The 25,622-nt window shown below is 53.7% G+C and overlaps 2 protein-coding genes across 8 annotated transcripts in view; one reads left to right on the top strand and one right to left on the bottom strand.

Moving 5' to 3' along the window:
* The window catches only part of DNAAF5 (dynein axonemal assembly factor 5), a 43,730-nt gene extending 39,487 nt beyond the window's left edge, over window positions 1–4,243 (bottom strand). For both annotated transcript variants that reach the window (XR_011524652.1, XM_070567245.1), the window contains exons 1-2: window positions 3,613–4,243; window positions 1,474–1,658 (exon numbers count right to left, since the gene is read on the bottom strand). Coding sequence is in view for 1 of the 2 variants with exons in the window: in XM_070567245.1 (XP_070423346.1) it covers window positions 1,474–1,658; window positions 3,613–4,216 (789 nt within the window). In the remaining variant the exon portion in view is untranslated. The remainder of the gene's footprint in view (window positions 1–1,473; window positions 1,659–3,612) is intronic.
* PRKAR1B (protein kinase cAMP-dependent type I regulatory subunit beta) overlaps window positions 3,607–25,622 on the top strand; it is a 118,325-nt gene continuing 96,309 nt past the window's right edge. Inside the window, exons 1-3 of one of the 6 annotated variants that reach the window (XM_070567247.1) lie at window positions 3,607–3,718; window positions 11,751–11,913; window positions 19,405–19,601. In XM_070567247.1, coding sequence (XP_070423348.1) covers window positions 19,425–19,601 — 177 coding nt within the window. In that variant the 5' untranslated portion in view covers window positions 3,607–3,718; window positions 11,751–11,913; window positions 19,405–19,424. Of the gene's footprint in view, window positions 3,719–4,553; window positions 4,764–11,750; window positions 11,914–18,300; window positions 18,439–19,404; window positions 19,602–23,214; window positions 23,377–25,622 lie in introns of those variants that run through there. The other 5 variants (XM_070567248.1, XM_070567246.1, XM_070567251.1 and 2 more) reach the window with 5 other exon arrangements.

Below are 25,622 nucleotides of genomic sequence, written 5' to 3'. Positions count from 1 at the left end.
AAGTTCGCGCCCTCTGCTGCAGGCGGCCCAGTGTTTCGTTGGTTCGAATCCTGGGCGCGGACATGGCACTGCTCATCAGACCACGCTGAGGCAGCGTCCCACATGCCACAACTAGAAGAACCCACAACGAAGAATACACAACTATGTACCGGGGGGCTTTGAGGAGAAAACGGAAAAAAAAAAATCTTTAAAAACAAACAAACAAACAAAAAAAACCAAAAAAATGTTTTGGACTGTAGTGATGTTTGCACAACCTCGTGAATGTTCTTAATGCCACCGAACTGTATACTTAAAATGGTTAAAATGGCAAACTTAATATTAAATATATTTTACAAGAAAACTTAAAAATTAATAACGTAACATATCAAAAACACAGAACACGTCAATGTTTCAACACAACAAACATACCATTCATGGGTGAATTGTATGGGATGTGAATTGGAGCTCAATAAAGCCGTTTAAAAAAAGAAAACAAAACGGACAAAGTGCCTGGGAAGGAAACCCAGTGTGCCTGTGGCTGGGAGGCAGGAGAGTGGTCCCCGATGTCACGAGACCTGGGCCAGGGACAAGCGCCAGCTGGATTACACAGCCTCCAAACCCCCGGGGAAGTGAAGCAGACAGGAGGGGTTTCTGTGAGAACTAATGAAGACGGTGCGTGGATGAGACATGGGAGAGGCTGGCGCACAGTGCTGCATGCGAGTGGCTAACGTTCCCACGACAGGCGAGCAGGCCACGCCACCTCTCATTGGTGTGCTTTACGGCCAGCGGGACGTGAAGCAGCCGGAGGTGGCCGAGGCAGGGGCCCTTTCTCACCGCTCTGGATGACTCCTGCCAGCACCCACTGGGCCTCTCACCCTGTGTGACCATGAGCACGAGCTCCCCCTTGTGATCCGCACCCTTTGGGAGAACGCTTGCCCTCAGGGGCCTCGGCCCTGCTCCCGGCAGTTGGGGCTGGCCAAGGTTTATAAGCCAACTGTGGCCTCAGACCCACAACATGCCCCCCGAGCTGACTTCTGCCAACAAAAACCCCAGTACTCTGATCCCCATCTGTCTGTCCGTCCACCTCTCAGCGGGCCCCAAAGCCCAGCAGAACGAGTTACCCTCCAACCTGTCCTCTGCGGTTTGGGTCATGAACCACTGTGGCTTTTCAGCTAAATCTGCCTGATGGATGGGCACAGCGAAGACGCCTCTGCCAACCGTGGAGGACACGCAGTTTAGACATTGTTCCTAAGAGGAAATAGTCCCCTTCCACATTCTTGGAACTAAGAACAACAAATACATTAAGACAATTCAGCTCTCCGTCAGCTTCTCAAAGACGTGAAGTAGGAGCGCCCAACGACTGGGAGCGATGAAAGGACATTTGCGGTAACATGTAATATCTTTATAAAAAGGAAAAGGGGGCGAGTGAGTAGAAACTGCATGGGGCATGCCTCTGCTGGAGGGGAGACCGCCCGGAGGAGAAACTCCCCTTACCTGGGGGACGTCATCAAAGAGCCGCTGAGCAAAGTGCGGAAGCACGTCGTCCACCGACTTCCCGCTGCCGAACTGGATCACCGTGCCCGTGGCCTCGATGACGGCCACACGCACCTTCCAGTGCTGGTGGGAGATGGTCTGCATCAGCGGGCTGATCAAAGACTCCGACTGCATGTGGAAGTGGTCTGCAGACAGGGGAGGCCACCAGTTACCCGGGCTGCTGCCCACGAGCCTCAGCCACGCCCAACCCCACGGGCTCCCGGCACAGGCCGCTGCGCCTCGGACCTTCCTTCCCCTTCCAGCGGGTCCCTGCTGTAAGCCGGCACACGGCTCAGCCCTGCCAGGCACAGCTCTGCACCTCCGGCCCCAGGAGAAGCACAAGAAGTGTGTGACCCAAAGATTACCTCTATGACCCACAGGCTTGGGGAACCAGAGGGAAAAGGCTGGGGCTTGGCCCCACCTCAGCTGAAGATGGGCGCTGTGAGGGGAGCCCTGGGGCTGCTGCCTGAGAGGGACGCTGGCCAAAGGAAAAACCGAGCCCAAGGACGCTGTGTCTCCACACCCAGCGGCGCCCAGAGCCAGACACCCAGCACTAGCGCAGGGAGCCGGACCAGCACCGCTCCAGGCGACGCCACGCCACTTCCTATGGGTAAGGTCCCGAGGGAGAGCCAGGCTGACGCTCTGGTTTTGGAGTTCTGGCCTCAATGCTGCCGCTGAGACCCAGAGACTGCTATTTCAGAGACTCCAGGTGAGCTCTTTAACCCCCAGGCAGGTCCTCACATGCAGGCAGGAGCTGGTCTAGTCCAGCCTCGGGCGAGGGAAGGGAGGGAGGCGCCTCGCACAGCAGCGCTGGTGCAGGGGAGGAGGGTTGAGGTGGGGAGCTGCTTCAAGCAGGAGGAACAGCACTTCACTCAACAGTCAGTAAGCACTACTGCAGGCCGGCACTGAGCTGTGTGCCCTGAGTACCAAGAGGCATGGTCCCGCCCTTCCGGAACTTAGACTCTAGTGAGGGAACAGGCCAAGGCTGGAAGGCAGGGGCTGCAGTGCATCTCGCATCCGGTCCCTTTTCCTCCATCCCTTGTAGCAGACTGCCCCACTCAAGTCCAAGCCAACACCTAAACATGGATTATGGCCCCCGACTGGCTGCCTCATCTCCTTTGCTGCCACCTCGGTAGTCCATTCCCCACAAGCACAGACTCGCCTTTCATAAACCAGAACCGGAGTCTATCACACTCCTTGTCCGCACCCTCCACTGGCTCCCCTATTGTACTTAACACTGAATTCAAATCCATCGGCCCCCAGCCTCACCCCTCCTTCCCTCCAGCCACCCTGGCCTCCCTCTTGCTCCTCACTGCCAAGCTTATTCCTCGAGGCTGGCTCCCTCTCGACCTCTGATCCTCCGCTTAAACGCTCCCTCCTCCTGGAAGCCCTCCCAAAAGGACTAAGAAGGTGTCCCCTACCATCCCATGTCCCAGCCTGAGACAGCAAGGACAGGAAACTGGGGCAAGACCCTGCAGAACCGGCTACTTAGGAAAACGGAACATCCTGTTAAGACTAGGTTTTTAAAGCAATGGAGAATGGATTAAAAGGCAGCAAAAGAGAAGCAACCTGCCTCCCTTCAGGACAGCAGTCCGAGCCACACAGAGAAGACAGGTGGACTCCGTGAGAAACGGGGACGAAAAGTGGTGAAAGATGGGAGTGGTGTTTCTCAGTGTGTTCCCTTAGGCACCCGGATTACAGCCCCCCCCAACCCCCCCGCGAGAGGCAGCTATCAGAACGCACCCCATCCCAGACACGCTTGAACACAATTTCATGGGTGGTCTCCGGAAGTCTGCATTTTGAGAAACACCGGATGGAAAAGAGCAGGGCGGCTGCGGGGGTCCAGGAGGGGACCACCAGCTCAGGGAGGGGCAGGGGCGGTCCGAGGCAGGGGGTGAGGAGGGGGACACCTGCGGTGGCGCGTGAGAGGGGGTCCAGAAGGGGACCACCCGCTCAGGGCCGGCCCGAGGCAGGGGGTGGGGAGATGCGGGCTAGGCGGGCATCGAGCGTGGAGTGCGCGAGGGGGTCCAGGAGGAGACCACCGGCTCAGGGCCGGTCCGAGGTTGGGGGGCGGGGGGAGAAGGGGGGCGGGGCGGGCACCTGGGGTGGCGCGCGCCAGGCGGGCGGCGCACTCGCAGCTCTCGCGGCGCACGGCGGCGAAGGGGTCGAGCAGCGTGCAGCGCAGCACGCGCACCGCGTCGTCCAGGTAGGGCGCGAGCGCGGCGCCGCCCAGGCTCACAGCCAGGCCGAGCAGCTGCACGAGCGCCAGGCGCAGCTCCTCGCAGGCCTCGGGCGGGCGGCGCGCGGGCTCGGGGCCGGCCAGGCGCGCGGCCAGCGCGGGCAGCAGGCGCGGAAGGGCGTCGCGGGGGCGCGCGGCGCGGCGCAGGCCCAGGCCCAGCAGGTGCGCGGCCAGCGCGCGGCAGCCCTCGGCCGGGTCGGCCAGGCAGCGCAGCAGGCGCGGCAGCAGCAGGCGCGCCCACGGGCCCTGGAAGGCGGCGGCCGCGGCGGCGGGGTCGGCGGCGGGCGCCTCGGGCCGAGCCTCCAGCAGGTGCTGCAGCGCCTCGAGCGCGCGCCGCCGGCCCAGCTTGCTGTCGGCCTCCAGCCCGGGCAGCAGACGGCTCAGGGCGCGGCTCAGCTCCGCCGCCTCAGCCGCTTCGGCCGGGCCCGGGGGCGCTGCGGCCTCCGCCGCCACCAGTGCCGCCATCTTCCTCGCGTTGCCCGTAGCCAGGGGAAACCGGCACTTTTACGACGGCCGCGGCGCGGATTACGGCCCGCCTTCCGGTCGGCTCCGAACGCAACTTTATTGACAGCTCGGGGCGCGGACAGGACACGGCGGGGGCAGAGGCTGGGGGCCAGGGCCCTGGGAAGACCGGGGGGCCGGGGCTGGGGGCTGGGGGCCGCAGGGTCCGGGGGAGCAGTGGAGGGCCGGGAAGCGCCTGGGCCGGGGACTTGGGGAGCGGAGGGGCGGGGCCCGTGGCGCGGCTCGAGGACTTCCGGCCTGAGCGCGTGGGCCGGAAGCACAGCGCTCGTTCTGCGCCTGCGCTATGCGCCTCCCGGGCTCCACGTGCGGTGGCCCGGCAGGTGCACGAACTGGACCCGCGTGCTCCAGGGAAGTGGGGCGGCGCCGCTCCAGCCCAGGTCGCTGCGGGATCACGGCATGAGTGGGGCGCGGCGCCCTCGGACGCACGAGGAGCCTCCCTGCGCGGCCTCGCGTCCCCCAGGTGGTGGGGGCAGCTCCAGCACGGACTCCGGTGGGTCCTGCGGCCAGACCCCCCCGAGGCTCCCTCCGGGCTGGGCTCTGGGCGCGAGTGGTCCCAGGCGGCCATCAGGGAGACACGCGAGGTGCTGAGGCCGAGGGTCCCCGGTGCCCGTGCCTCGCAGCCGTCTGGGGGAGCTGGACGTCGGCTCGGCTGCACCACCTGGAGGAGGGTTGGGGCACAGGGCGGAGCCCACCGCAGCCGGGGGTCCCCAGATCTGGCTAGCCAGCCCACCCCTCTGTGACAATGCCCTGAACAAGTTTCCAAAGATCAAAACGTCCTCGATTCTGAGGACTGAACTTTCTTTCCAACTTGACCGCTGATTTTTGTGGTTGACGTTTGTTTGGTAAAGTGGTGGTGGTAATATGCCACGGTCGTGTCTCTTGAATGTCTTTAGGTGGTGTTCGGTAACCCCTCACCGCTCTCTCCTCCAACAGGCATGTGTTGGGCCCGCTCTGCCTGAGGCACCAGGGACACCGTGACATAGAAATGCTGCGTGTGCCTACTGTCACAGCTCTAAGTCTGGTGACAGGAGATAGAACTGGGAAGTGAATGATCACAGTAATAAGTGTGTCATTGCCATGGTGCTCGGGAATGGACAGCACAGGGTTCCACGAGGAGTGATAGCAGGGGTGACATAGGGAGGGTCAGTGATAGTTCACGAGGGGGCGAGGGGAGGTCACGAAAGGGTTGCAGAGGGAGGGGCAGCATGGCCACAGGTGCCAGCATTTGAGGAGGAGCATCACATTCCACTTTCCCTTGGGGTCTTTGTTGAGCTGTCAGACACCCTGGGGCTCTCCGTAACAAATGCTCATTTGACAAAGGCAAAGCATCGCCTAGGCAAAAAAAAAACCTGCCAGGAAATGCTCCTCGCTCTGGTTGAAGAACTGGTTAAAGGGAAGGCCTGGCTGAGACCTGGGTGGGGAGCCACACCCCACCCCGCAGTCTGCCTGTGGCATCACGGTCAAAGCGTCTGCAGCCCACCTGACCCTGGCTATGCGACTGTGGTGCTGGGGGGCAGCACCCACTACAGGGCTGGTGTCGGTGGGGCCTGACTTCTTCCAGCTTTCCACCTGGTGGCACAAGGATACCGAGGACCACCAGGCGCTGCCTGGCTCTTCCTGCAGCAGTAGCAGCAACATCAGGCTGCCTGGGGAAGTGCTTCCAACCCTGTAGACGTCACCAGCAAGGACTGAGCAACAGCAGTGTCAGATTAATAAAGCAGACCGGGAGAGCATTGCAAGGGCTGCAAAAATAAAACTGTCGTTGGAACCACAGACCACAGAAGTTGGCTGAAATCTACACGCTAAACCTAAACAGGGCAACTTCCTGCTAAAACAGAAAGTTTAGGTAAAATCAGGAGTCTCTTAACATAATAGCCAAAATGTCCAGGATACATTAAAAAAATCATTTGTCATACCAAGAACCAGGAATACCACTATTGAAATGAAAAGACAACTCACATGAGTGCAAGGGTGAACCAGATTTGGAATTATCTGACAAGGATTTTAAAGCAGTCATAAAAGTACTTCAAAAAATATGAATTCTTTTGAAACAAGTGAGAGAGTAGGAACTCTTAGTAAAAAAATAGAAATTATAAAAAGAACGAAGTGGGAATTACAGAACTGAAAAGTACAGTAACCAAAACAATGTCGTGTCCATCCCTGGACACAGTGATCACCAGGCACCTCGCTGCATGGACACAAGAGCGGAGTGGGGGTGACAGGTTAGAGTCAGGGAACTTAGAGCAGTAGGACTTACGCAAAGCAAGAAAGAGAAAACAGACTGGAAAAAAAGTGAACAGAGCCCCAGAGATCTGCAGGACAATAGTTTGTATCGCCAGAGTCCTGGGGCAAGAGGAGGAAGAACGGGCTGGAAAGGTATTTGAAGAAATAATGGCTGAGAACTTCCCAAATTTGGTGAAAGGCATAGCCCACAGATACAAGAAGCTGAGGAGCCCTGGCTAGGGTAAGCCCTCTGGACATAAACACCAAGACACGTAAGTAGATTTCTGGAAACTCAAGACAGAGGAAAAAATACTGAAAACAGCCAGAGCAAAGTGACACACTGCCTAGAAAGGAAGGCCAGTGTCAACGACGGCACATTTCTCATCCGAAATCACAGAGGCCAGAAGGAAGAAATCCGTTTTTCAAGTGTTGAAAGAAAAGAACCATCAACTGTGAATCCTCTAGTAGCAAAACTAGCCTTTAGGAGTGGAAGGAGGAATAAAGATAGTCTCAGATGAAGGCAGGATCGTGGAATTTGTTGCGAACAGACTGACTGACCCTTGAGTGAGCTAAAGGATACTCTGCGAACAGAAAGAAAATTGTGACAGACGAAGGTGGGGACCTTCAGAAAGTTAAGAGCAACGGAGTGGGTAAAAATAGAAGAAACCCTAACCGACCATCTTTCACCTCATGAGTTTCTTTAATCATATCTGATGGTTGGAACAAAACGTAAAACACTGATACGGTGCTCAGTGGATGTGGAGGAAATATTTGTGAGAATGATGTTTGAAAAGTGAGAAGCGTAGAGAGATGTAGATGGGAGTGAGGTTTCTACACGGCACTTGATGTCAAACGTCATTTCATATGTATATGGTGACGTCTAGAGCAGCGTCTAAGAAAACTAAACATAGTGATGTACTCAAAAGCATGATAAAGTGGAATTCTAAAAAATGTTCAAGTATCCCACGGTAAGGCACGAGAGAGGGAGAAAACACAGATAATAAAATGGCAGACTTAAGGCCTAACATATGAATAATTACTTTAAATGTAAATGGCCTAACACACCAGTTAGAAGACGGAGATTGACAGAATGAATATAAAAACCACGACCCAACTATATGTTGTTTACTGTATGCTGAAGCTCACTTTGAATTTAGTGACATAGGTAGATTGAAAATAAAAGGATGGGGTTGGCCCCGTGGCCGAGCGGTGAAGTTCGCACGCTCTGCTGTGGCGGCCCAGGGTTTTGCTGGTTCGGATCCTGGGTGCAGACATGGCGCCACTCGTCAGACCACGCTGAGGCGGCGTCCCACATGCCACAACTAGAAGGACCCACAACTGAAATATACAACTATGTACTGGGGGGATTTGAGGAGAAAAAGCAGAAAAAAAAAAAAAGATTGGCAACAGTTGTCAGCTCAGGTGCCAATCTTTAAAAAATAAAACAAAACAAAAAAGGATGAAAAAAGATATATCACGTAAACATTAATGTTAAAAAAAACAGAGTGACTATATTAATATCAGCCAAAGTAGACTTCAGAACGTGGGACATTTCTCTGGGGCAAGAGGGACATTACACAATGATAAAAAGATCAATTGACCAGGAAGATGAAGTGATCTCAGATGTGTATGCACCAGCCAACAGACCTTCAAAATATGTAAGGCAAAAACTGGTGGAGCTGAAAGGAGAAAGAGCAGCACATAAAGAGGAGGACTTCAGTGCCCAGTCTCAGCAGTTGGTAGAAATATAGACGATCAGACACGATACAGAACACTGCCGTCCACCGGCAGGGTGAATAGACCTTTATGGAACACTGCCCCCAACAGCAGCAGAATGTACGTTCTTTTCGAGTGCCCATTGAACATATTCCAAGATAGCCCATATTCTCAGCCATAAAGCAAACCTCAACGAATACAAAAGAATTGAAATCATATAGAGCATGTTCTCTGCTGACAACGGGATCAGACTAGAAATCAGTAACAGACAACAGGAGGATCTTTAAACGGGGGAAATTAACACAGTTCTACCCAGAAGTAAAAGGGAATCAACTACTGATATATGCACCCACTTGGATGAATCTCTAGGGGATTGTGCTGAGCAAAAAAAGAGAATCATAAAAGGATACCTATAGCGTGATTCCGTTTACATAACATCCGTGAAAGGACGTAATTACAGAGATGGAGAAGAGGTTAGTGGTCGTCAGGGGTTTGGGGTGACGCTGGGTGTGACTATCGAGGAGGCAAATGAGGGAGCCTTGTATACTGATGGTACTTAATATCTTGGTTGTGGTGGTGGCCACGTCAGTATTTAGACAGGATCTGACCTGCCCACTTTCCCCAAACACTGCCAGACTGAATAGAAATAAACTGTTACAGAAGCCGGGGCAGGAGAATGGAAGGACAAACTCATTAAAATAAGTGAAATGCCTATAAAAGAGAGAAAGGTCTTTATCTGAGCACAGTGTGAAACAGGAACAAGAAGCTATATAAAAGGAACAGTAAGAGATGTGGGTGATAGGAGCAGAAATGCTCATATCTGGTTCACAGATGTCCCAGAAAAAGGAATGATGCAGACGGAGAGTAGGAGATGTTTGGGAGGATGATGGGGACGAGTTTTCCAGAGTTAGAGAAAAATGAGAGACCTTAGATTGAAGGATTCATGGAGTGCCAAAGAGCCACACCAGCAGCTGGTGAAATTTAAGGCTATCAAAAACCAGCAGAAAAGTCCGGAAGACTGTCTGACAAGAACAGTTAGCCTTCAAAGGGACAAGAGTCAAATTGATATCAGATGTTTTTCTTTAATTCCACAAACACCTTTATCGTGGCTTCTAGTTGCCTATGTTGGGTAAAGAGTGTTGCTTTTTTTTTTCCCCCAATAGCAAATTATCCAGACAAATCCAAACACGGTAAAAGAAAGAGAATAATAGAGGTTAGAACAGAAATTAATGAAATAGAAAAACAAGCGTACAATAGGGACTGTCAGTAAAGCCAAGAGTTTGTTCTTTTAAAAGGCTCATAAAATTCATAAGCCTCTGTCAAGACGGACAAGGAAAAAAACTGAGAAAACACAAAATACCAACATAAAGGGTGTAAGAGGGCCTGTCACTTCAGGTTCTAGACATTAAAGAGATACTAAAGAATAACAAAACCCACTTTATGTCAGAAACGTACATGAAATAGAGAAGTCTTGGGAAAACAATTTACTAAAACTTCCGCAAGAAAAAAATAGAGGGGCCGGCCCCGTGGCCGAGCGGTTAAGTTCTCGCATTCCGCTTTGGCAACCCAGGATTTCACTGGTTCGGATCCTGGGTGTAGATGTGGCACCGCTCATCAAGCCATGTGGAGGTGGCGTCCCACACAGAAGAACTAGAATGACCTAGAACTCTGTGCCGAGGCTCTGGGGAGAAAAAAAAAAATGGAGGAAGATTGGCAACAGATGTTAGCTCAGGGCCAATCTTCCTCACCAAAAAGGATAGCTTTAAGAAAAAAAGAAGAGGAAATAGAAAACCAGAGGAGACTAATCCTTATTGAAGAAATTAAATTTATGATTGAAAAGCTTCCCACGATAAAGGCTATAAGCACAGATGGCTTTACTAGCAAACACTTCAAAACATTTAATAAGGAAATAAGTCTAGTCTTAAATAACCTCTTTCCAAAAACAGGAAGAGGGAGCATCTCCTGACTCATTTCTTGAGGCCGGCGTCATAACCTTGGTCACCTTTTGGGATCAAGAAATGTACAGCAATTTCTTTCACTGAACACAGATGCAGAAATCCTAAACAAAATATTAACAAATTAAATCTGGAAATAAGGGATTTCAAAAAGGATATTACATTGTGACCAGACTGAGTTCATTCCAGGAATGCAAGTTAGCTTAACATAAAAAAATTAATGTAATTTACCACATTAAAAAAAAAAAACAAAAACGGAGAAAAGTCATGTGACCATCTCAGTAGATGCAGAAAAAGCATTTGATGAAATCTGACATCCATTTGTGATTTAAAAAAAAACTTTGGCAAATTAGGACTAGAAAAGAATTTCTATAAGCCATATCTATAAATACCCGACAGAGTATATATTAAATGTAGTTATTTTCCAAAGATGGTCACCAGCATTTCTCATCCCTTCGCACACGTCCAGGGTCTTTCCCCTGATGTTGAATCTGAACTGGCCTTGTAACTTGCTTTGGTCAATGGAATGTGGCAGAAACGACACTGAGCTGCGCCCGTGCCTGGCATTGGAGAGGCCTGGCAACCACCTCACACCCATTAGGATGGCTATTATTTAAAAAAAAAGCAAAAACAAAAAACCCCCCAGAAACTAACAAGCATTTGCAAGGATGTGGAGAAATTATGCATTGCTCATTGGAATGTAAAATAGCGCAGCTACCGTGCAAAGCAGTATAGTCGTTCCTCAAAAAATTAAACATAGGATTCCCGTAGGATCCCGTATGATTCCACGTCTGGATCTACAGCTGAAAGAAGTGAAAGCAAGGACTCAAACAGGTATTTGCACACCCGTGTTCACAACAGCATTATTCACAATAGGCAAATGATGGAAACAACCCAAGTGCCCGTCAGGGGATGAATGGATACACGAAATGTGGCCCGCCCATACGAATGGAATATTATTCAGCCTTAAAAAGGAATGAAGCGCTGACACCTGCCGCAATGTGGATGAATCTCAAAAACATGCCAAGTGAAAGAAGCCAGTCACAAAACACCACATGTTCTAGGATTCCATTTCCTTGAGGTCCCTGATGTTGACACAGTGACCCGGGCTGTGACTTCCTGAGAATTCCTGCTGCCAGAAGCTGTCCCCATGTGGGAGACGTCAGAACCCATTAGCGAGCTTGGGGAGGGTGGATGGGAGAGTGAGAAAGGGAAAGAAAATGGATCTCTCTCCTTTCCCAGCCGGCCCCCAGCCGAAGGGCCTTGCTGGAGGAGCGGAAACATTTTAACTCTAAATCTAGGTTAGATTTTAATTATTTTGTAATACTGGACACATAGGACTGAGCTGACACTGGGTTTACCTCTTAACAGACCTGTAGAATTTAGAGAAAGACCTTCCTCTTCCACCGAATAAATTTTAAAGATCCCTCGAGAGGTGAGGAAACAGTGATTTCCAAGTAATTCCAGGTTCCTTGTTCAATGTCCCGGTTACATATGTTACTGAGCGTGTTCTTTAAATCAGAATAGTAAACAGAGTTTAGCAAGGAACACTTGGTCGGTTTACTCGTCGTTTCATCCAACAGATATTTACGGGACGTGTGACCTTCCTGCGCACTCCGCTAGGCTCTGGAATACAACCATGGGTCAAAGTGCGTGGGGTTCCTCCTTCTCACGGAGCTGACAGCCAGGTGGGGAGAGAGCAAGAGGTCACCACGTGACAACGCAGGGGAGCGTGTTGATCAGGAGGTAGGTACAGCTCTTCCACCCCATAGACTCCACTTCGGGGCATCTGGTAAACCATTCCTAGGGCTCTGCAGGATTCTGAGGTACGAACTGGGCCTTCTTGACCTGCCCCTCTGCCGGCTTTCAGTTCAGCTTTCTTGGTTCCAATAGGGCAGTGACTGTTCCCCCGCCCCCTTTCAGGCTTCCAAAACCTCGTTAGGGCTTCTCCAGCTCCCCCAGTCCTCGGGGGTTTGTGCCTTTAAAAACAAAATCCCCCCTATTGTGGTTTTAGCATGGTTTGGGGAGAGAGTGAAAATAATGGATGTTTTGAATTCCCCATCTTTTCCAGGAAGATTAAAAAAAAAAAACTAATGTAAGGAAAATCACTTATATTTGAATAGATAATATATTCAAATGGTATAAGATTCAAAAGCTACCCAAGGACACAGTAAATAGTAAAGCAAGTCTGCCTCTCTCCCTCTCCCTCAGACATCCATTTCCCCCTCCCACTGGGAATCTCTGTCATGAGCGTCTTCCGTGTCCTTCCGGAAATGTTCTGTGCCCGAATAAACATACACTGATATGCAGTTTCACCTCTTAAATGGTAGCATACTGTGCAAAGGTCATACCCTGGTTTTCCTTTTTTTTTCACTTAAGAACATACCTTGGAGATTGTTTAATATTAGTTCGTACAGAGCCCCTGTATCCTTTTTAACAGCTGCATAATATTCCACTGTCTGGATGTGCTGTAATATATTTCATCAGACCCCTGTCAATGGACATTTAGGTTTTTCCTCCCAATCTTTTGTTTCACGCATTTTTGTGCACTTGGGGAAGCATACAGACACACAAACACGTTTGCCCGTGTGCAGAACAACACATGAATAAGGAGAGTTTTCTGAGGTATTGATACATGTTATCAAGTTATTGATAAATCTAGCAAAGTGGAATTGCTAGATGATCTGTGCATTTAGATTTTTGATAGACTTTTCCTGAATTGGTCTCAATAGAGGCCATGTCAGTTTGCACTCCCACCAGCAGTGCACGAGACCACCCATTTCCCACACCTTTGCTAAAACAGTGTTATCAGACTTTGGGATTTTTGCTAATCTGATGGGTAAAAAATAGTATCTCTGTGTAGTTTTAATTTGCATTGTTCTCATTTTGAGTGAAGACGGGTATCTTTCTGCTAAGGAAATTACGCCTTTGTGATCTGTGTTATAAGTATATTTCTTGTTTTGTTTGTCTTTTGAACGTAGGGTTTTTTTATGTGGAGAAATTTCATTTTTATGTAGCTAGCCGAATATATCCACTTTTACATTCATGGCTCCTGGATTTTGTATTTTGTTTGGAATGGCCTCCTCTGCCCCAAGGTTATAAAATATTTTCCCAACTTTTCTTCTGTTAATTTTACAGTGTCAATTTTTATACTGAAATCTTTGATTTATCTGTATAAAGAGTGACATAGTCAGCAAAAAAAAACACTTAATTTTTTTTCCGGTAGGCTGTTTAGTTCTCTCCAAACTATTTATTGGTTATTATTTTCCCCACTAATATATGGTGACACCTTTATCATATACAAAATCTGGTAAGCATTTGGGATTATTTCTGGCCTCTTTGTTCTGACCTCTTACTTCTTAATTCTTACGAATTAATGTTAATTCTTAACAATTAAGAATGTTATTTATTAATTAATATTATTATATTATTTATTTATTAAGATTATTATATTATGAATGCCAGATTCATAATATTTTAATTCTTTTACCCTCATAATGTATTTTCGTATATGGCATCGCTCGATATTGCTTGTTTCCCCCGTCATTGTCCCCTCGGGCTGCTGTACCAGAGACCACAGGCTGGGGGCCTTGTAAACGACAGACACTTATTTCTCCCAGTCTGGAGGCTGGAAGTCCAGGATCGAGGTGCCTGCAGGTCGGGTTCTGGTGAGGGCCTGGTTCACAGACGGCCGTCTTCTCGCTGCGTCCTCACGTGGCCGAGGGCGGGGAGCTCTGCGGGGCCTCCTCGATCAGGGCACCCCTCCCATCCTGAGGCCCCACCCCACGGCCTGCATCACCCCGGAGCCCGCCTCCAGTCACCATCCCCCGGGGTCAGGGTTTAACTGTGAATTTTAGGGACACGAACGTCCCGTCTGTGGCTCTCCTCCTGCTGTTCTCTCATCTTGCACCAGCCCAGACGTAAGCCGAGCCTCGTCTCCTCGATTCCCCTGTGGACTGGTTATCAGTTGCTGTGTAGTGAGGTACCACAGGCTAGTGACTAAAACCACACACCCATTATCTCTCAGGTCGTGGGTCAGGAGTCCGGGCACGGCTCCCTTGGGTCCCCTGACTCTGGGGCTGGGTTCTGGTCTGAGGCTCGGCCGGCAGCATCTGCTTCCAGGCGCCCCTGGGTGGTGGCGGCACTCAAGGCCTCGGCTTCTTGCTGGCCGCCGCCTGGGGGGGGCCATCCTCAGCTCGTCGAGTCTGCCTGCACCCCCAAAACCACACCGGGGAGTAACGCGCACATCAGACATCACTGACATTTTGGGGTGAACTTTCGCATCGCAGACCCACGTCGGGGACGATTCGGGAGCTGGATGGCAGAGAGCCCTGTTCTTCTGAAGTTCCCCTGCCGCCTCCTGTGTGGGGGCTTCTCGCCGACTGGAGGGTCCCCAGAAGCCCCCTGCAGCCACCCCGTCCTCCGGACGTCTTCCCGCTCTCCCCTCACCTCCTCTGTCTTCCTCTCTCCTCCCCCGTGGCCTCGTCCTTGCATCCCCCCAGGGCCCCTGCCGAGTCTGCTCCCGAGAGGAATTAGATGCCTCCCCGAGGAGATGACTCCTCTCGCTGTGAATACCGTCATCATTAGTGTTCACAGCCTCGGGGCTCTCACGGCGCCTTCATGCTGCACTCCCAGCCTCTCGTCCCTCGGTCCCTCACCATAAGCTGGGGTTAGGGCAACACCCACCTTTATTAGGGATTTAAGGGTGTCTTCCAGGAAAAGTTCCCAGCCCGGTGGTCGTCCCGGAGTGAGTCCTCAGTCAGCATCAGCTGCCGTCACCACCAGTGGCATCCCCTCCAAGCTCCGCTGGGGGCCTCTGCACGTTGCCCAAGGCCCCTCGCCGGGCAGGGGAGAGCCGAGGTCCCACCAGGAGGTCTGCCCGCAGAGCCGTCTCAGACCACAGTGCTCCACAGCATCTCCAGGGCCGGGGTGGAACGAATCATCTTCCTTTCTGCCCCCCAGACGATATGTGTGTCGGTCTCCTCACCAGGCAGAATGAATGAGGGAGACAAACACTGCCGACACCTATTGGAGCTCTCAACTCAGTCGAGGAGATGGAAATTAGGCAGATGGACTCTCACATAGTCATTCAACAAGCACTCCTTTTTTTTTTTTAAGGAAGATTAGCCCTGAGCTAACTGCTGCCAATCCTCCTCTTTTGCTGGGGAAGACTGTCCCTGAGCTAACATCCATGCCCATCTTCCTCCACTTTATACGTGGGACGCCTGCCACAGCATGGCTTGCCAAGCGGTGCCGTGTCCGCACCCGGGATCCTAACCGTTGAACCCTGGGCTGCTGAAGCGGAGCGTGAGAGCTTAACCACTTGGCCACAGAGCTGGCCCCTGGAAGCTGAATCTTTGCAAGGCCTGGGCACCCAGGTTCTAGGGTGAAGGGAGGACCCCAGAGCTGGGGAGTGTGAACACCTCGCTTAGGAAAGTATTGGGGCTGAGTGAATAGGGTGGGGCCTTCCCCACTGGTGGAGGGGATGTTCTCAGACAAGCGCAATTTACTGGGACTTCTGAATGGGTAACCCCATCACCAGGCACATGTTTTCAGCAGGAGGATGTGGCTGCTCAGACACCCCATAAAACCAGGATTTGTTTCCCACTGTCCAGTGGGGTGGTGACCCAGCCGTGTATGGCAACAATGTGGTCTATGTGGCTTCATGCCGCTGCCCCCTGAGGGATGTTCTTACCATGGTCCAATGAGCGTCCCTGACTGACCCGGTGTCACCACCACCACCCCGGCTGCTGGAGTGGGCTGGGGGAGGGAGTTCTTAGGGGAGCTGGCCTGCGGTCCCTGGAGGCGGGAGCCACTGCAATGGGTACCTGAGTGGCCTGGCAGAACCTGAAGGTGAGAGGCTGGCCACCTGCCTCCTCAGAGGTGTGAGCACAGGGGCTCAGTACAAGGCACAGCCGAGACAGGCCAAGCGGCCGAGTATCTGGTGGGCTCAGTGCACCCAGCTGACTGACTGCCAGGCCCCTGAACCTGGAGGTCCTTGTCTTGCAAGGACACTGTCCAGGGGTCTCTCTGCCAGGGTGAAACATCCGGCAGAAAGAGGCATGTGTGGGGGGCACCTCCGGATCAGAAGGTCTCTCTCAGGGGGGTCCCCCTCCTTCCTGGGGAACAGAGTGTGTGTGGGGGTCCCTGCAGGAGGTCTCCAGAGCACCCCAAGAGAGTCCCGTGAGCAAAAGCCGGCCCTGGAGCATCTTCCCCCAAAGTCCATCAGGGGACACCTGGCCCTTTTTTGTCATCCTTTTTGCCAGGCCACCCTGGAGGAGCCAGAGGAGGAGGGGGAGGAAGGAGAGAGGAGGAGGAGGGGGAGGAAGGAGAGAAAGTTGGTCCACAGCATTCCCAGCAGGCCTGAGCTGAGAGACAGCCAGAGGTTTAAATTGTGGGATGAAGCTTAGATTCAGATGAGATGACGTGAATTCCCTAAAATGACTCTCTGCCAAGAGGTGCCACCAGGACAGATGTGAGTGTGCCCGAGGCCTCGACGAGGCCAGAGAGGCAGGTCCCCAGGAGGCCGAGGGCTGGGGGAGCAGAAAGGAGCTCCTAGTTTGTGCACCTGAGTGCGGCCTGTGCCTTTACCTTTGCGCTGGCAGGAGGAAGCTGGGCCAGCGCCAGGCCAGCTGGGGAACATGCCGGGCAAGGCCAGCCATCCTGTGGCGTGCCTCTGTGGACAGGGAGAGTGGACAGGTGAGCAGGCACAGGTGGGTGTGGACAGGTGAGCATGGACAGGTGAGTGTGGAAGAGCTGAGCATGGACAGGTGAGTGTGGAAGAGGTGAGCATGGACAGGTGAGTGCAGACAGGGAACAGGCACAGGTGTGTGTGGACAGGTGAGCATGGACAGGTGAGTGTGGAAGAGGTGAGCATGGACAGGTGAGTGCAGACAGGGAACAGGCACAGGTGTGTGTGGACAGGTGAGCATGGACAGGTGAGTGGAAGAGCTGAGCATGGACAGGTGAGTGTGGAAGAGCTGAACATGGACAGGTGAGTGTGGAAGAGCTGAGCATGGACAGGTGAGTGCAGACAGGTGAGCAGGGACAGGTGAGTGCAGACGGAACAGGCACAGGTGTGTGTGGACAGGTGAGTGTCGACAGGGGAGAAGGGATAGGTGGGTGCAGGCAGGTGAGTGTGGACAGGGAGCAGATGCCCTCTCCTTCAAGGCCTGGGCTCCCTACCCCCTCCTGCTATTTCCACGGCTCTGGGGAAAGGGTGGGTCCCCCAACTTGCTGAGATGGGTTCCCCCACCCTGGCACACGACACGGGGTGACAGGAAGGTGAGGACAGCTCCTGTTCTGCAGGCCTGGGTTAGTGGGTCAGGAGGTGGCCTCTGTGACCTCCTGGACATCCGAGGAGGGTGGAAGGAATTTAGGATGACCCTGTGGTTTCCCGCTGGGGCCTCTGCGTGAAGGTGGTGCCCTTAACCAAGAAAAGGACACGGCTCCTTCTCCTTGAAAGCTGCCAGGGCCCAAGGCCACCCCACTGGCCCTGAGTTGGAGACAGACCCTGGAGAATGGGCGCACTGTCTGGAACGTGCAGTGTAGACGCGCAGAGGAGACACCCAGGAGTGAGCAGTGAGGGGCCCTGGCTACCCGGTGGCGGGGGGACACAGGGTGGTATGGGACCCGACGACAACTAGCAGGGTCTCTGGTGGAGGGGGGTGAGGAGGTGGGAGCAGGGGCAGTGGCGGTGGTCCTGACCCGGCTGCGTGTGGATCTGTGAGTGTCCGTCCACCGCCAAGCCTGTCCAGGCTTGTAGTGTGCATCCCCAATGCCCAGGGTGGGGATGGCGGGCTTGGGGTCGGGGCAGCGAAGAGGAGGCCAGGGAGAGCGGTGGAAGGGGAGAGTGGGAGCGGTAACAGGGGTAGGCTGGGTGGGGGGGGGGTCCCGGGGAAGATGGGGGGCAAGCCTGAATGTGGGAGAAAGACAGGGGTGGGGGGTGGGGTGGGAGTGAGGGTCGAGGGGCAGGCGGGGAGTGGGAGGTGGGGGAGGGTGGGGGCAGGGAGGGGGCGCCGGCCCAGAGGGGGAGGCCATTGGGGGGAGGGGGCAGGGGGTGTCGGGGCGGGGAGGGAGCGCGGGGCAGGGGGGAGGCGGGGGGGGGGGGTGATGGGCGGGGGAGGGGGAGCCCCTGCTGGGGTGGACCGGCGGCGCGGGGGCGGGCGGAGGGCGGCGCCGCTGCAGTGCGGGGACCCGCTCGCCCGCCCGCCGTCCCCGCGTCCCGCGTCCCCGCGCAGCCGCCTCCGGCCCCGGGCGCCGCGCATCCAGGTACGCGGGCTGGGGTGGGGTCTGCGCCGGAACCCCCGGCCCGGCGGGGGCTGGGCCTCGGGCGGCCATGGGAGTGTGGGCCTCGGGGACCCCCGCCCCCTTGGCTGGACCCGGGCCCGCGGCGCGCGTCGTGGGCGGGGAGGGTCCCCGCGTCCCCCGGGCGCAGAGGCCGGAGCGGGGTCGCAGGCCTGGAGAGGGGGGCGCAGAGGCCGGAGCGGGGTCGCGGGCCTGGGGAGGGGGCGTGGGCCTGGCCTTCCTGGCGTCTGAGAGCCCCGGGGCCTGGGTCCCCGCGGCCGTGCGGCTGCTGGCGGTCATTGTGACTTAGCCGGACGCGCGGCGCCGTGAACGCGGCGGCCCTGCCATTGTTCTCGGCGCTCCCTCCCACAAGACCGTCAGCCGGGTTTAATTGTTTTTCTGTTTCCTTCTTTTCCTGCGAAGCAGGGTGGTCCCGGGCTACCCCAGGCCCAGGACAGTGCCCTTCCATCCCCTGGTCTCCTGAGATCTGGGGGTGGGGTGGGGGGGGCACCCCCTCCAGCTGGGGCCCCGGTGGGGGCTCTGCCCTCCGCACAATTGTCCTTAAAAAGGGGGAGAGAGATGGACAAGTGAGACCACACAGCCGCCCAGGCGGACACGCAGCTCCCCCCTTCCCCGCTGTCAGATTTCTCAGCGATGAGGGGTTCTCTCACCGCATAGACAGGAGGATGTTTGATCCTCCTCCGTTCCTCAAGGATCTGTTGAGAGCTGAGGCCCTGGCGGTGGCTGCGTTAACAGCTCGGTAGCCCCTCAGAAGGAAAGACCTTTGACGAGTGCAAAATAACACACTTGGACCACGTCACGTGGGTCGTTGGATCTGACCACAGCGTGGAGCTTCTGATGGTGTAGGATGCATAGTTACCAAACCCCGGAGCGCTGGCCGTGGTTCCCCTGCCCCTTCTAAGGCCCGCACGGCCGGTGTTTTCCTAACAGGCAGCCAGCAGCCGGCCACCATGGCCTCCCCTTCTGCTTACCCTGCGGAGGAGGATGAGAGTCTGAAGGGGTGCGAGCTGTACGTCCAGGAGCACGGCGTGCAGCAGGTCCTCAAGGACTGCATCGTGCACCTCTGCATCTCCAAGCCGGACCGGCCCATGCGGTTCCTGCGGGAGCACTTCGAGAAGCTGGAGAAGGTGAGAGGCTTCCGCGCCCTGGTCTTCTCCTTGGCAGGTGGACTGGGGCAGGGCAGCCGGTCAAACCCTTCTTCCCTCCAGGGACCCTCAGGAGGGTGTGCGCTGACCACGGGAGTGAGCGTCGTCCTGGGGTTCTTCCCAGGAGGCGGGCTGACCTCGCCAGATTCCTTCCAGGGCTCTGTCTTCCCGGCCACAGATTCTCCCTTCATCTTCTTCCCAGTGCTTCTGGGCCGGGAGGCGTTTCAGATTTTCAGGGACAGCTGGCTGTCACGATAGCTTATGGGGCTTGCTGACAGTTTTCAACTCAGGGGACAGAGGTGGGGACCGGGTCTTGTCACAGGTGCCATGGGCACTTGGGATCAAAGAAGACGGCTCTGATGGCGGATGTGCTGTGGGGCGTTTGGGGTCGGGTTGCGTGTTAATCTGTGTCTCTGAGACTTGGCAGATGCTGGTTGAGGAAAGTGGCCCTCAGACTTGGGCAGTGGGGGGTCCACCTGCTCTGTTCTGAGGAGAGAGACCCCACACAGCTCCTTCCTCCCTGAAGGGTGCCTCTCATTCCCCCATCCTGGGCTCCACGGTGGGACCACGGGGCTGGAAGTAGGAGTTTGGGACCCGAGCCCCCGTCCACCCCGTTCTGCTCTCCTCACCTCCATGCAGGCTCCTTCCTTCTTCACTCCGGCTCGCTACCCTCTGGGTGTCACCTGAGGTTCCTTCTCCTGGTCCTTTGATCACAGCTTCACTGTCACTGTCCCAGCCTCTCCTGGGGGCCCATGGGAGCCCAGCTCATGCTCTGGTCTGAGCCCCCGTCCAGCAGCATTTTACTTTTGAATTGAGCCCTGTAGACACGTAGTCCTGACCCAAAGGAATGAGTTTATATCTTCTCTTTAAAACAGTCCATTGAAAAACATTGTAAAGTAACGCGTGGCCTTTAAAGAAAATCTGAAAAGTTCAGAAGTAGAAAGAAGACATAAGTCATCCGTATCTTCTTCACCTACTTTCCCCTCATGCATTGTATTTTTTGAAACATAACTGCAGTCGTGTTATAGATGCAATTTTATGTTCTGCATTTTTCATTTATTATGTGTTTTTCAAGGATCTCAGTTTAAGTGATTGCATAACGTTGTGTTGAGAAGATATATTAAAGTTTTCTCAACCTTTCTCTCATGATTGGACACTTGGGTTGTTTCCAGTTTTTTTAAAAAATAATATTAAAAAGAATGGTACGCTAACGTATTTGTACATAATTTATTTTCTGTATGTAGTATTGTTTATTTAGAATAGCTTTTCAGGAATGGAAATGCTGAAATTCCAAATGGAATGACTGGGTCAAAAGAGTCTTGTTGGTGTTTGTCTAAGAGCTTTGCAAAATGGCGGCATCGGTTTAGTCTCACCAGCTGAGAATTTGATTGTTAGTGTAGCCACCCTGGCCAGTTTTGATATAAAAAGCTGTTTCAATTTAAAAAGCTGTTAGTCAATCAATAAGTGGAAATGGTCATTTGGCCTTAGTATCCATTTTTCTTTGGTTGTATTTGAGGTCACGGTTTAGGAGAGAGAGGAGTTCCCATGTGGGGCTTCTGGTCCCCAGTCACACGCACAAAGGACAAGGAGAGATGGGGAGGAGGACGTGCTCGTTTCCCGCCCATTTGAAGAGGAAGAATCTGGCAGGTGACAGTACGACCTTTCCCGTCTCAAACCATAACTTCATTTCAACTGGATCTACTTAGCTTAGTTTGTTCTCAGACGATCCCGGTCAGGTGACTAATCTCACGGGGTGCGATTCATCGGCAGGACGGGAGGCAGGGGGCGCACAGGAGGCCTGAGGCAGGGTCCAGGCTGGACCTGAGCCGAGGCAGCAGAGTGCCACCAGAGCAGATGCTCTCGGCTGAGGACATCTGCGACGGCCGGCGGCATTTTTGGCTGTTACACGTGGTGCCGTTGTCGTCCAGGGCGGCAGAGGTGGAGAGGTGGCTGGGCGGGGCCGTTTGCTTTGGTGGGGATGGGATGTTCCGGGTCTTTCCGGGGGATTGGATGTGGGGAGGAAAGAGGCAGGCAGCACGACTCCTGGGGTTTGGTCTGAGCCCCAGATTGAATGGGGGTGCCGCTCGCCACGGAGGGGACAGTGCGGAGAGGCAGGGTGGAGTAAGAGCTCTGAAACTCTTAACTTCTAAAGAGTTTAGGCCGAGAGTCCTCTAATGAAGATTGCTGCTTTGGGCATATTCGAGTCGTCAAGGAGGCTGTGAGTTTGGAGGGTGGGGGAGAGGCTGAGGTGAGGGTGGAGGTTTGGGAAGATTAATTGATCCTCCTTCCCTGGGAATTGGTTTATCACGTGCCTTTGACAGATGAGGCCTGAGGTCGGGAAGAGGTAGGGTGGCCTGTCCACAGTCAGGTGACGCGGAAGGCTGAGGCTCCAGTCTTGGTTATAAATTGAGCGTTTCCTACGATTTGACAATAAGGGAATTATGTGAGCCCCTCTTTTCTGCGTCACGGTCGCCATGGCTACTGCGTTAGTTGCTAGGACTGCAAACGAAAATCACAGTCGGGGCGGCGTAAACAGCGGAAGTTTCCTCTCCCCCAGTTCTGGAGGCCGGAAGTCTGAGGTCCAGGTGCGGGCGGGGCTGGTTCCTTCTGGGGACTGAGGGAGAATCTGCTCCAGGCCTCTCCCGGCTTCTGGTGGTTTGCCCACGATCCTTGGCGTTCACGGCTTTTGAGGCATCGTGCCCGTCTCTGCCTTCATCTTCACATGGTCTTCTCCCTTTTCCTAAGAACTCAGTCCTGTTGGATTAGAGCCCACTCTCATGACCTCATTTTAACTGGATCACCTCTGCAAAGACCCTGTCTCCAAATAAGGTCACATTCTGAGGTCCTGGGCTTAGGACCCTGACATATCTATTTGGGGGGGGGGGACATAATTCGACCCCAAACAGCTGCCTTCTCAGGTGTGGGCAGGGCGGTCTTACTTAGGCCTCCCACTGACAGCAAGCTATTGCTAAATGGAAAGAGCAGGGGTACAGTTCCATTTTTGTCTAAGGTCGTGCCAGCAAGAATGTACCTGTGGAGAGAATGTCTCTGCTGAGAGGATGCACCTGCAGAGAGAAAAAATGTATCTGCAGAGACAATGTATCTACAGAGAGAATGTATCTGCAGAGATGCTGTATCTGCGGAGAGAAAGAATGTCTCTGTGGAGAGAAAGAATGTCTCCGCGGAGAGAAGAATGTCTGGGAGAGAAATCTGAGGGGTGTACACCAAGTGCTGACAGGAGTGGTGTCCAGGGGTAGTTTTGTTTGTATTTTTTCTGTAATAGCAGATGCGTACAGGTTTTAGGGGTGACTGTGAATTCTCTGACATCACATGCCTGCTTTTATACGGAGGTGCTTTTCCTGGAGAGAACATCCTTCATTTGCAGTGGATTCTCAAAGGGCTCTGAGATCCCATAACAATAAACAGCAAAGTACCGGGAAGAGTTCTGACGTCCCCTGGGAGTCCCAATTTCCCACTCCATTTGCTTGACCAGTGAGCTGCTGTGCAGTGTTTGCAATATGGGACCAGAAACGGGCTCTCCCGCCCGTGGCCAGCCAGGGCGGAGTCTTGGGCGGAAGCCTGGCGAGGGAGAGCCTTGCTCAACGTGTGTCACCAGCAGGAAGTGTGTTTGGGAGGCCTCGATAAGGCTCTGGGAGGATGCAGGATGTAGCCGGCCCGGCACAGACCCGTGGGGATGGCTCACTTCTCAGGGTGCTGCCCCGGCCGGCCGAGCTCAGCCCCTGGCGCCGAGGCCTCGGTGAGTGAGTTCTTCGTGTCGGGCCTCTTAAGAAGGTGGAGTTATTCTAAGGTGGAGACGTAAGGGGGTAAAATATTCCTTAGCCGCTGGCCGAACACAGCCCTGGAGCTTCTCCAGGATTCCATCTTTCAGAGGATCATATAACGATAAAGTCGTCAATCCTTTTGATAATGAATTTTAAATACTATAGGAAAAGGTCGCTCCGAAACAACACACCCATGACCCTTTACCAGGTACCAACCCCACTTTTATCTGAGGACTTTTCTTGCTTTGCAGTAGACACAGACATACGTATAGATGGGGATGACTTTAATTGTATAGGCATTTTGTGTTTGATTTTTCTTCTCAGAATTTTTTTATTGTAAAAAGTACATAAATAAATACACAAATATATATTTAATATACAATATAATATAAATATATAAAAATAAATGTATGTAAATATATATAATGTACAATAAAATATACAGAGCATAAAATTTACCATTTTGATAATTTTTATGTGTACAGTTCAGTGGCATTTAGTGCATTCACATTGCTGCATTTCTCTTAATAGGACACTTAAGGCATCTTGTGGCCATAAGATACTCCATCCCGTGGGTGTGTCATAATTTTTATCTTCTTTCCATTGTTTCCTGTTTGATGGCTTCCAGGGTTTTTTGTTGTTGTTGTTCTTCATAAAACACTTCTATGCTAAGAAAATGATCTTAAAAAGCGTGAGTGCAGACGTCTCAGGACACGACTCTGGGGTCAGGGAGTCTGTGTGTTTTTATGGCTCCAGAGCTGTGTTTCCTGTTCACCCCCAGATGGGCTCCTGGTTTCCCTAACACGCGGGACCACGGCCGCGTGCCCAGTCCTCACCATCACTGGCGGCCGTGGCGCCTGGTTCCCTGCTGGTCTGTGGATGCCGACGCCTCCTCTCCCAGCCGGGCGTCTCTTCCCTCCCTGCCGGTGTGGCGCCTTCTCCACTGTTGGTTCGGGGGTGGCCTCCCTCTCGTCCAGGGGGCAGACAGTCGGATGATGCAGCCTGACTCCTTGGTCTTTCATAAAGCTGACAAGTGACATCGTGTCTCCTTTTTGGATGAGCGGACGCACAGGCCGCCTCTTCCGAGAGACGTATGGAAGTAGATATTGCACCACTCAGCTAACCGCTCCTGGAGGCTCCGGATCTACACGGGGCCGTCAGATGAGGCTGGTGACTCTGGGACTTCAGCCGGTGTTTCCTGGGGACAGACAGAGGCATAAACTGGGCGGATTGGCGTGTTGAACCCCAGAGGGTCTTGGAGGAGCCGGGTGCCATCCATCCCACCGGCGCTTTGAGACTGCCCAGCCTTCCTGTTCTGAGGTGGCCCCTGGGGATGCCCAGATGGAAGGGATGCAGTCCTCGTGTTTTCGGGGTCCACCATTCAGTCCACAGATGGACGGTAGGCGGTGGCGTGCACGGTGATGAAGTAGTGGCGAGAGTACCCGTACCCTGAATGGAGGCTGTGCCTTGGAATGGCAACAGGGAAGCCTCACAGAGGAGAGGGGCTTGGGTGGGCGTGGAGGGATGCTCGCACGCTGGCCATGCAGACGCTGGGAGCAGCTCGTTTGGTCCCAGAGCCGTCAGAGGGCTGGAGCTGCAGAGGTTGCTGCTGGAGCACACCGGGTGGGCTGAAGGATGGGCCAGGAGGCTGTCCTGGAGGAGGAGGTGGGGCACGGGCATCCGGTGTCCCAGGCTGGAGTCTGCATTTATCCCGGTGGCTGCTGGAGCCACAGCAGGTTTTGACGTGATCGTGATGCTGTCTGCACCCCCTGGCCGAGGGTGGAGAATGGACGAGAGGGGGCTGTTCTGCAGAGTGGGCACCCCGGTGGGGGTGGCTGTGCATTTGCGGGGGCAAGAAGTCTATGGGAACTCTCTGTATCTTCCTGTTATTTTTGCTGTGAAGCTAAAGCTGCTTTAAAAAGATAAAATCTTTAAAAAAAAGAAAAACAAAGTGAGTACCCCCCTATTTTGGGCCCAAAGGATCTGTTTCCTGGGTCTGTTTAGATGTCTCCTTAATGAAGTGGCAGCGGGGAGGGAGGGAGGGCGAAGAGAGAGGCTCCGACCTTTAGGAGATGGAATTAGCGGGATGTGGAGACCAGGTGGGGGCAGGGGGCGGGTCTGGAGTCCCAGGTTTCTGGGTGGGAGTTGGTGGGTGTTGGAAGGGCGTCCACTGACAAAACCCAGGAAGGCCCGGGCTGGGGTCTGGGTGGAAGGGGCTTCA

Source organism: Equus przewalskii, chromosome 12 (assembly GCF_037783145.1).
Source record: "Equus przewalskii isolate Varuska chromosome 12, EquPr2, whole genome shotgun sequence".
Classification (NCBI taxonomy): domain Eukaryota; kingdom Metazoa; phylum Chordata; class Mammalia; order Perissodactyla; family Equidae; genus Equus; species Equus przewalskii.
Note: the sequence above shows the minus strand (reverse complement) of the source record. Positions and strands in the feature narration are given on the sequence as shown.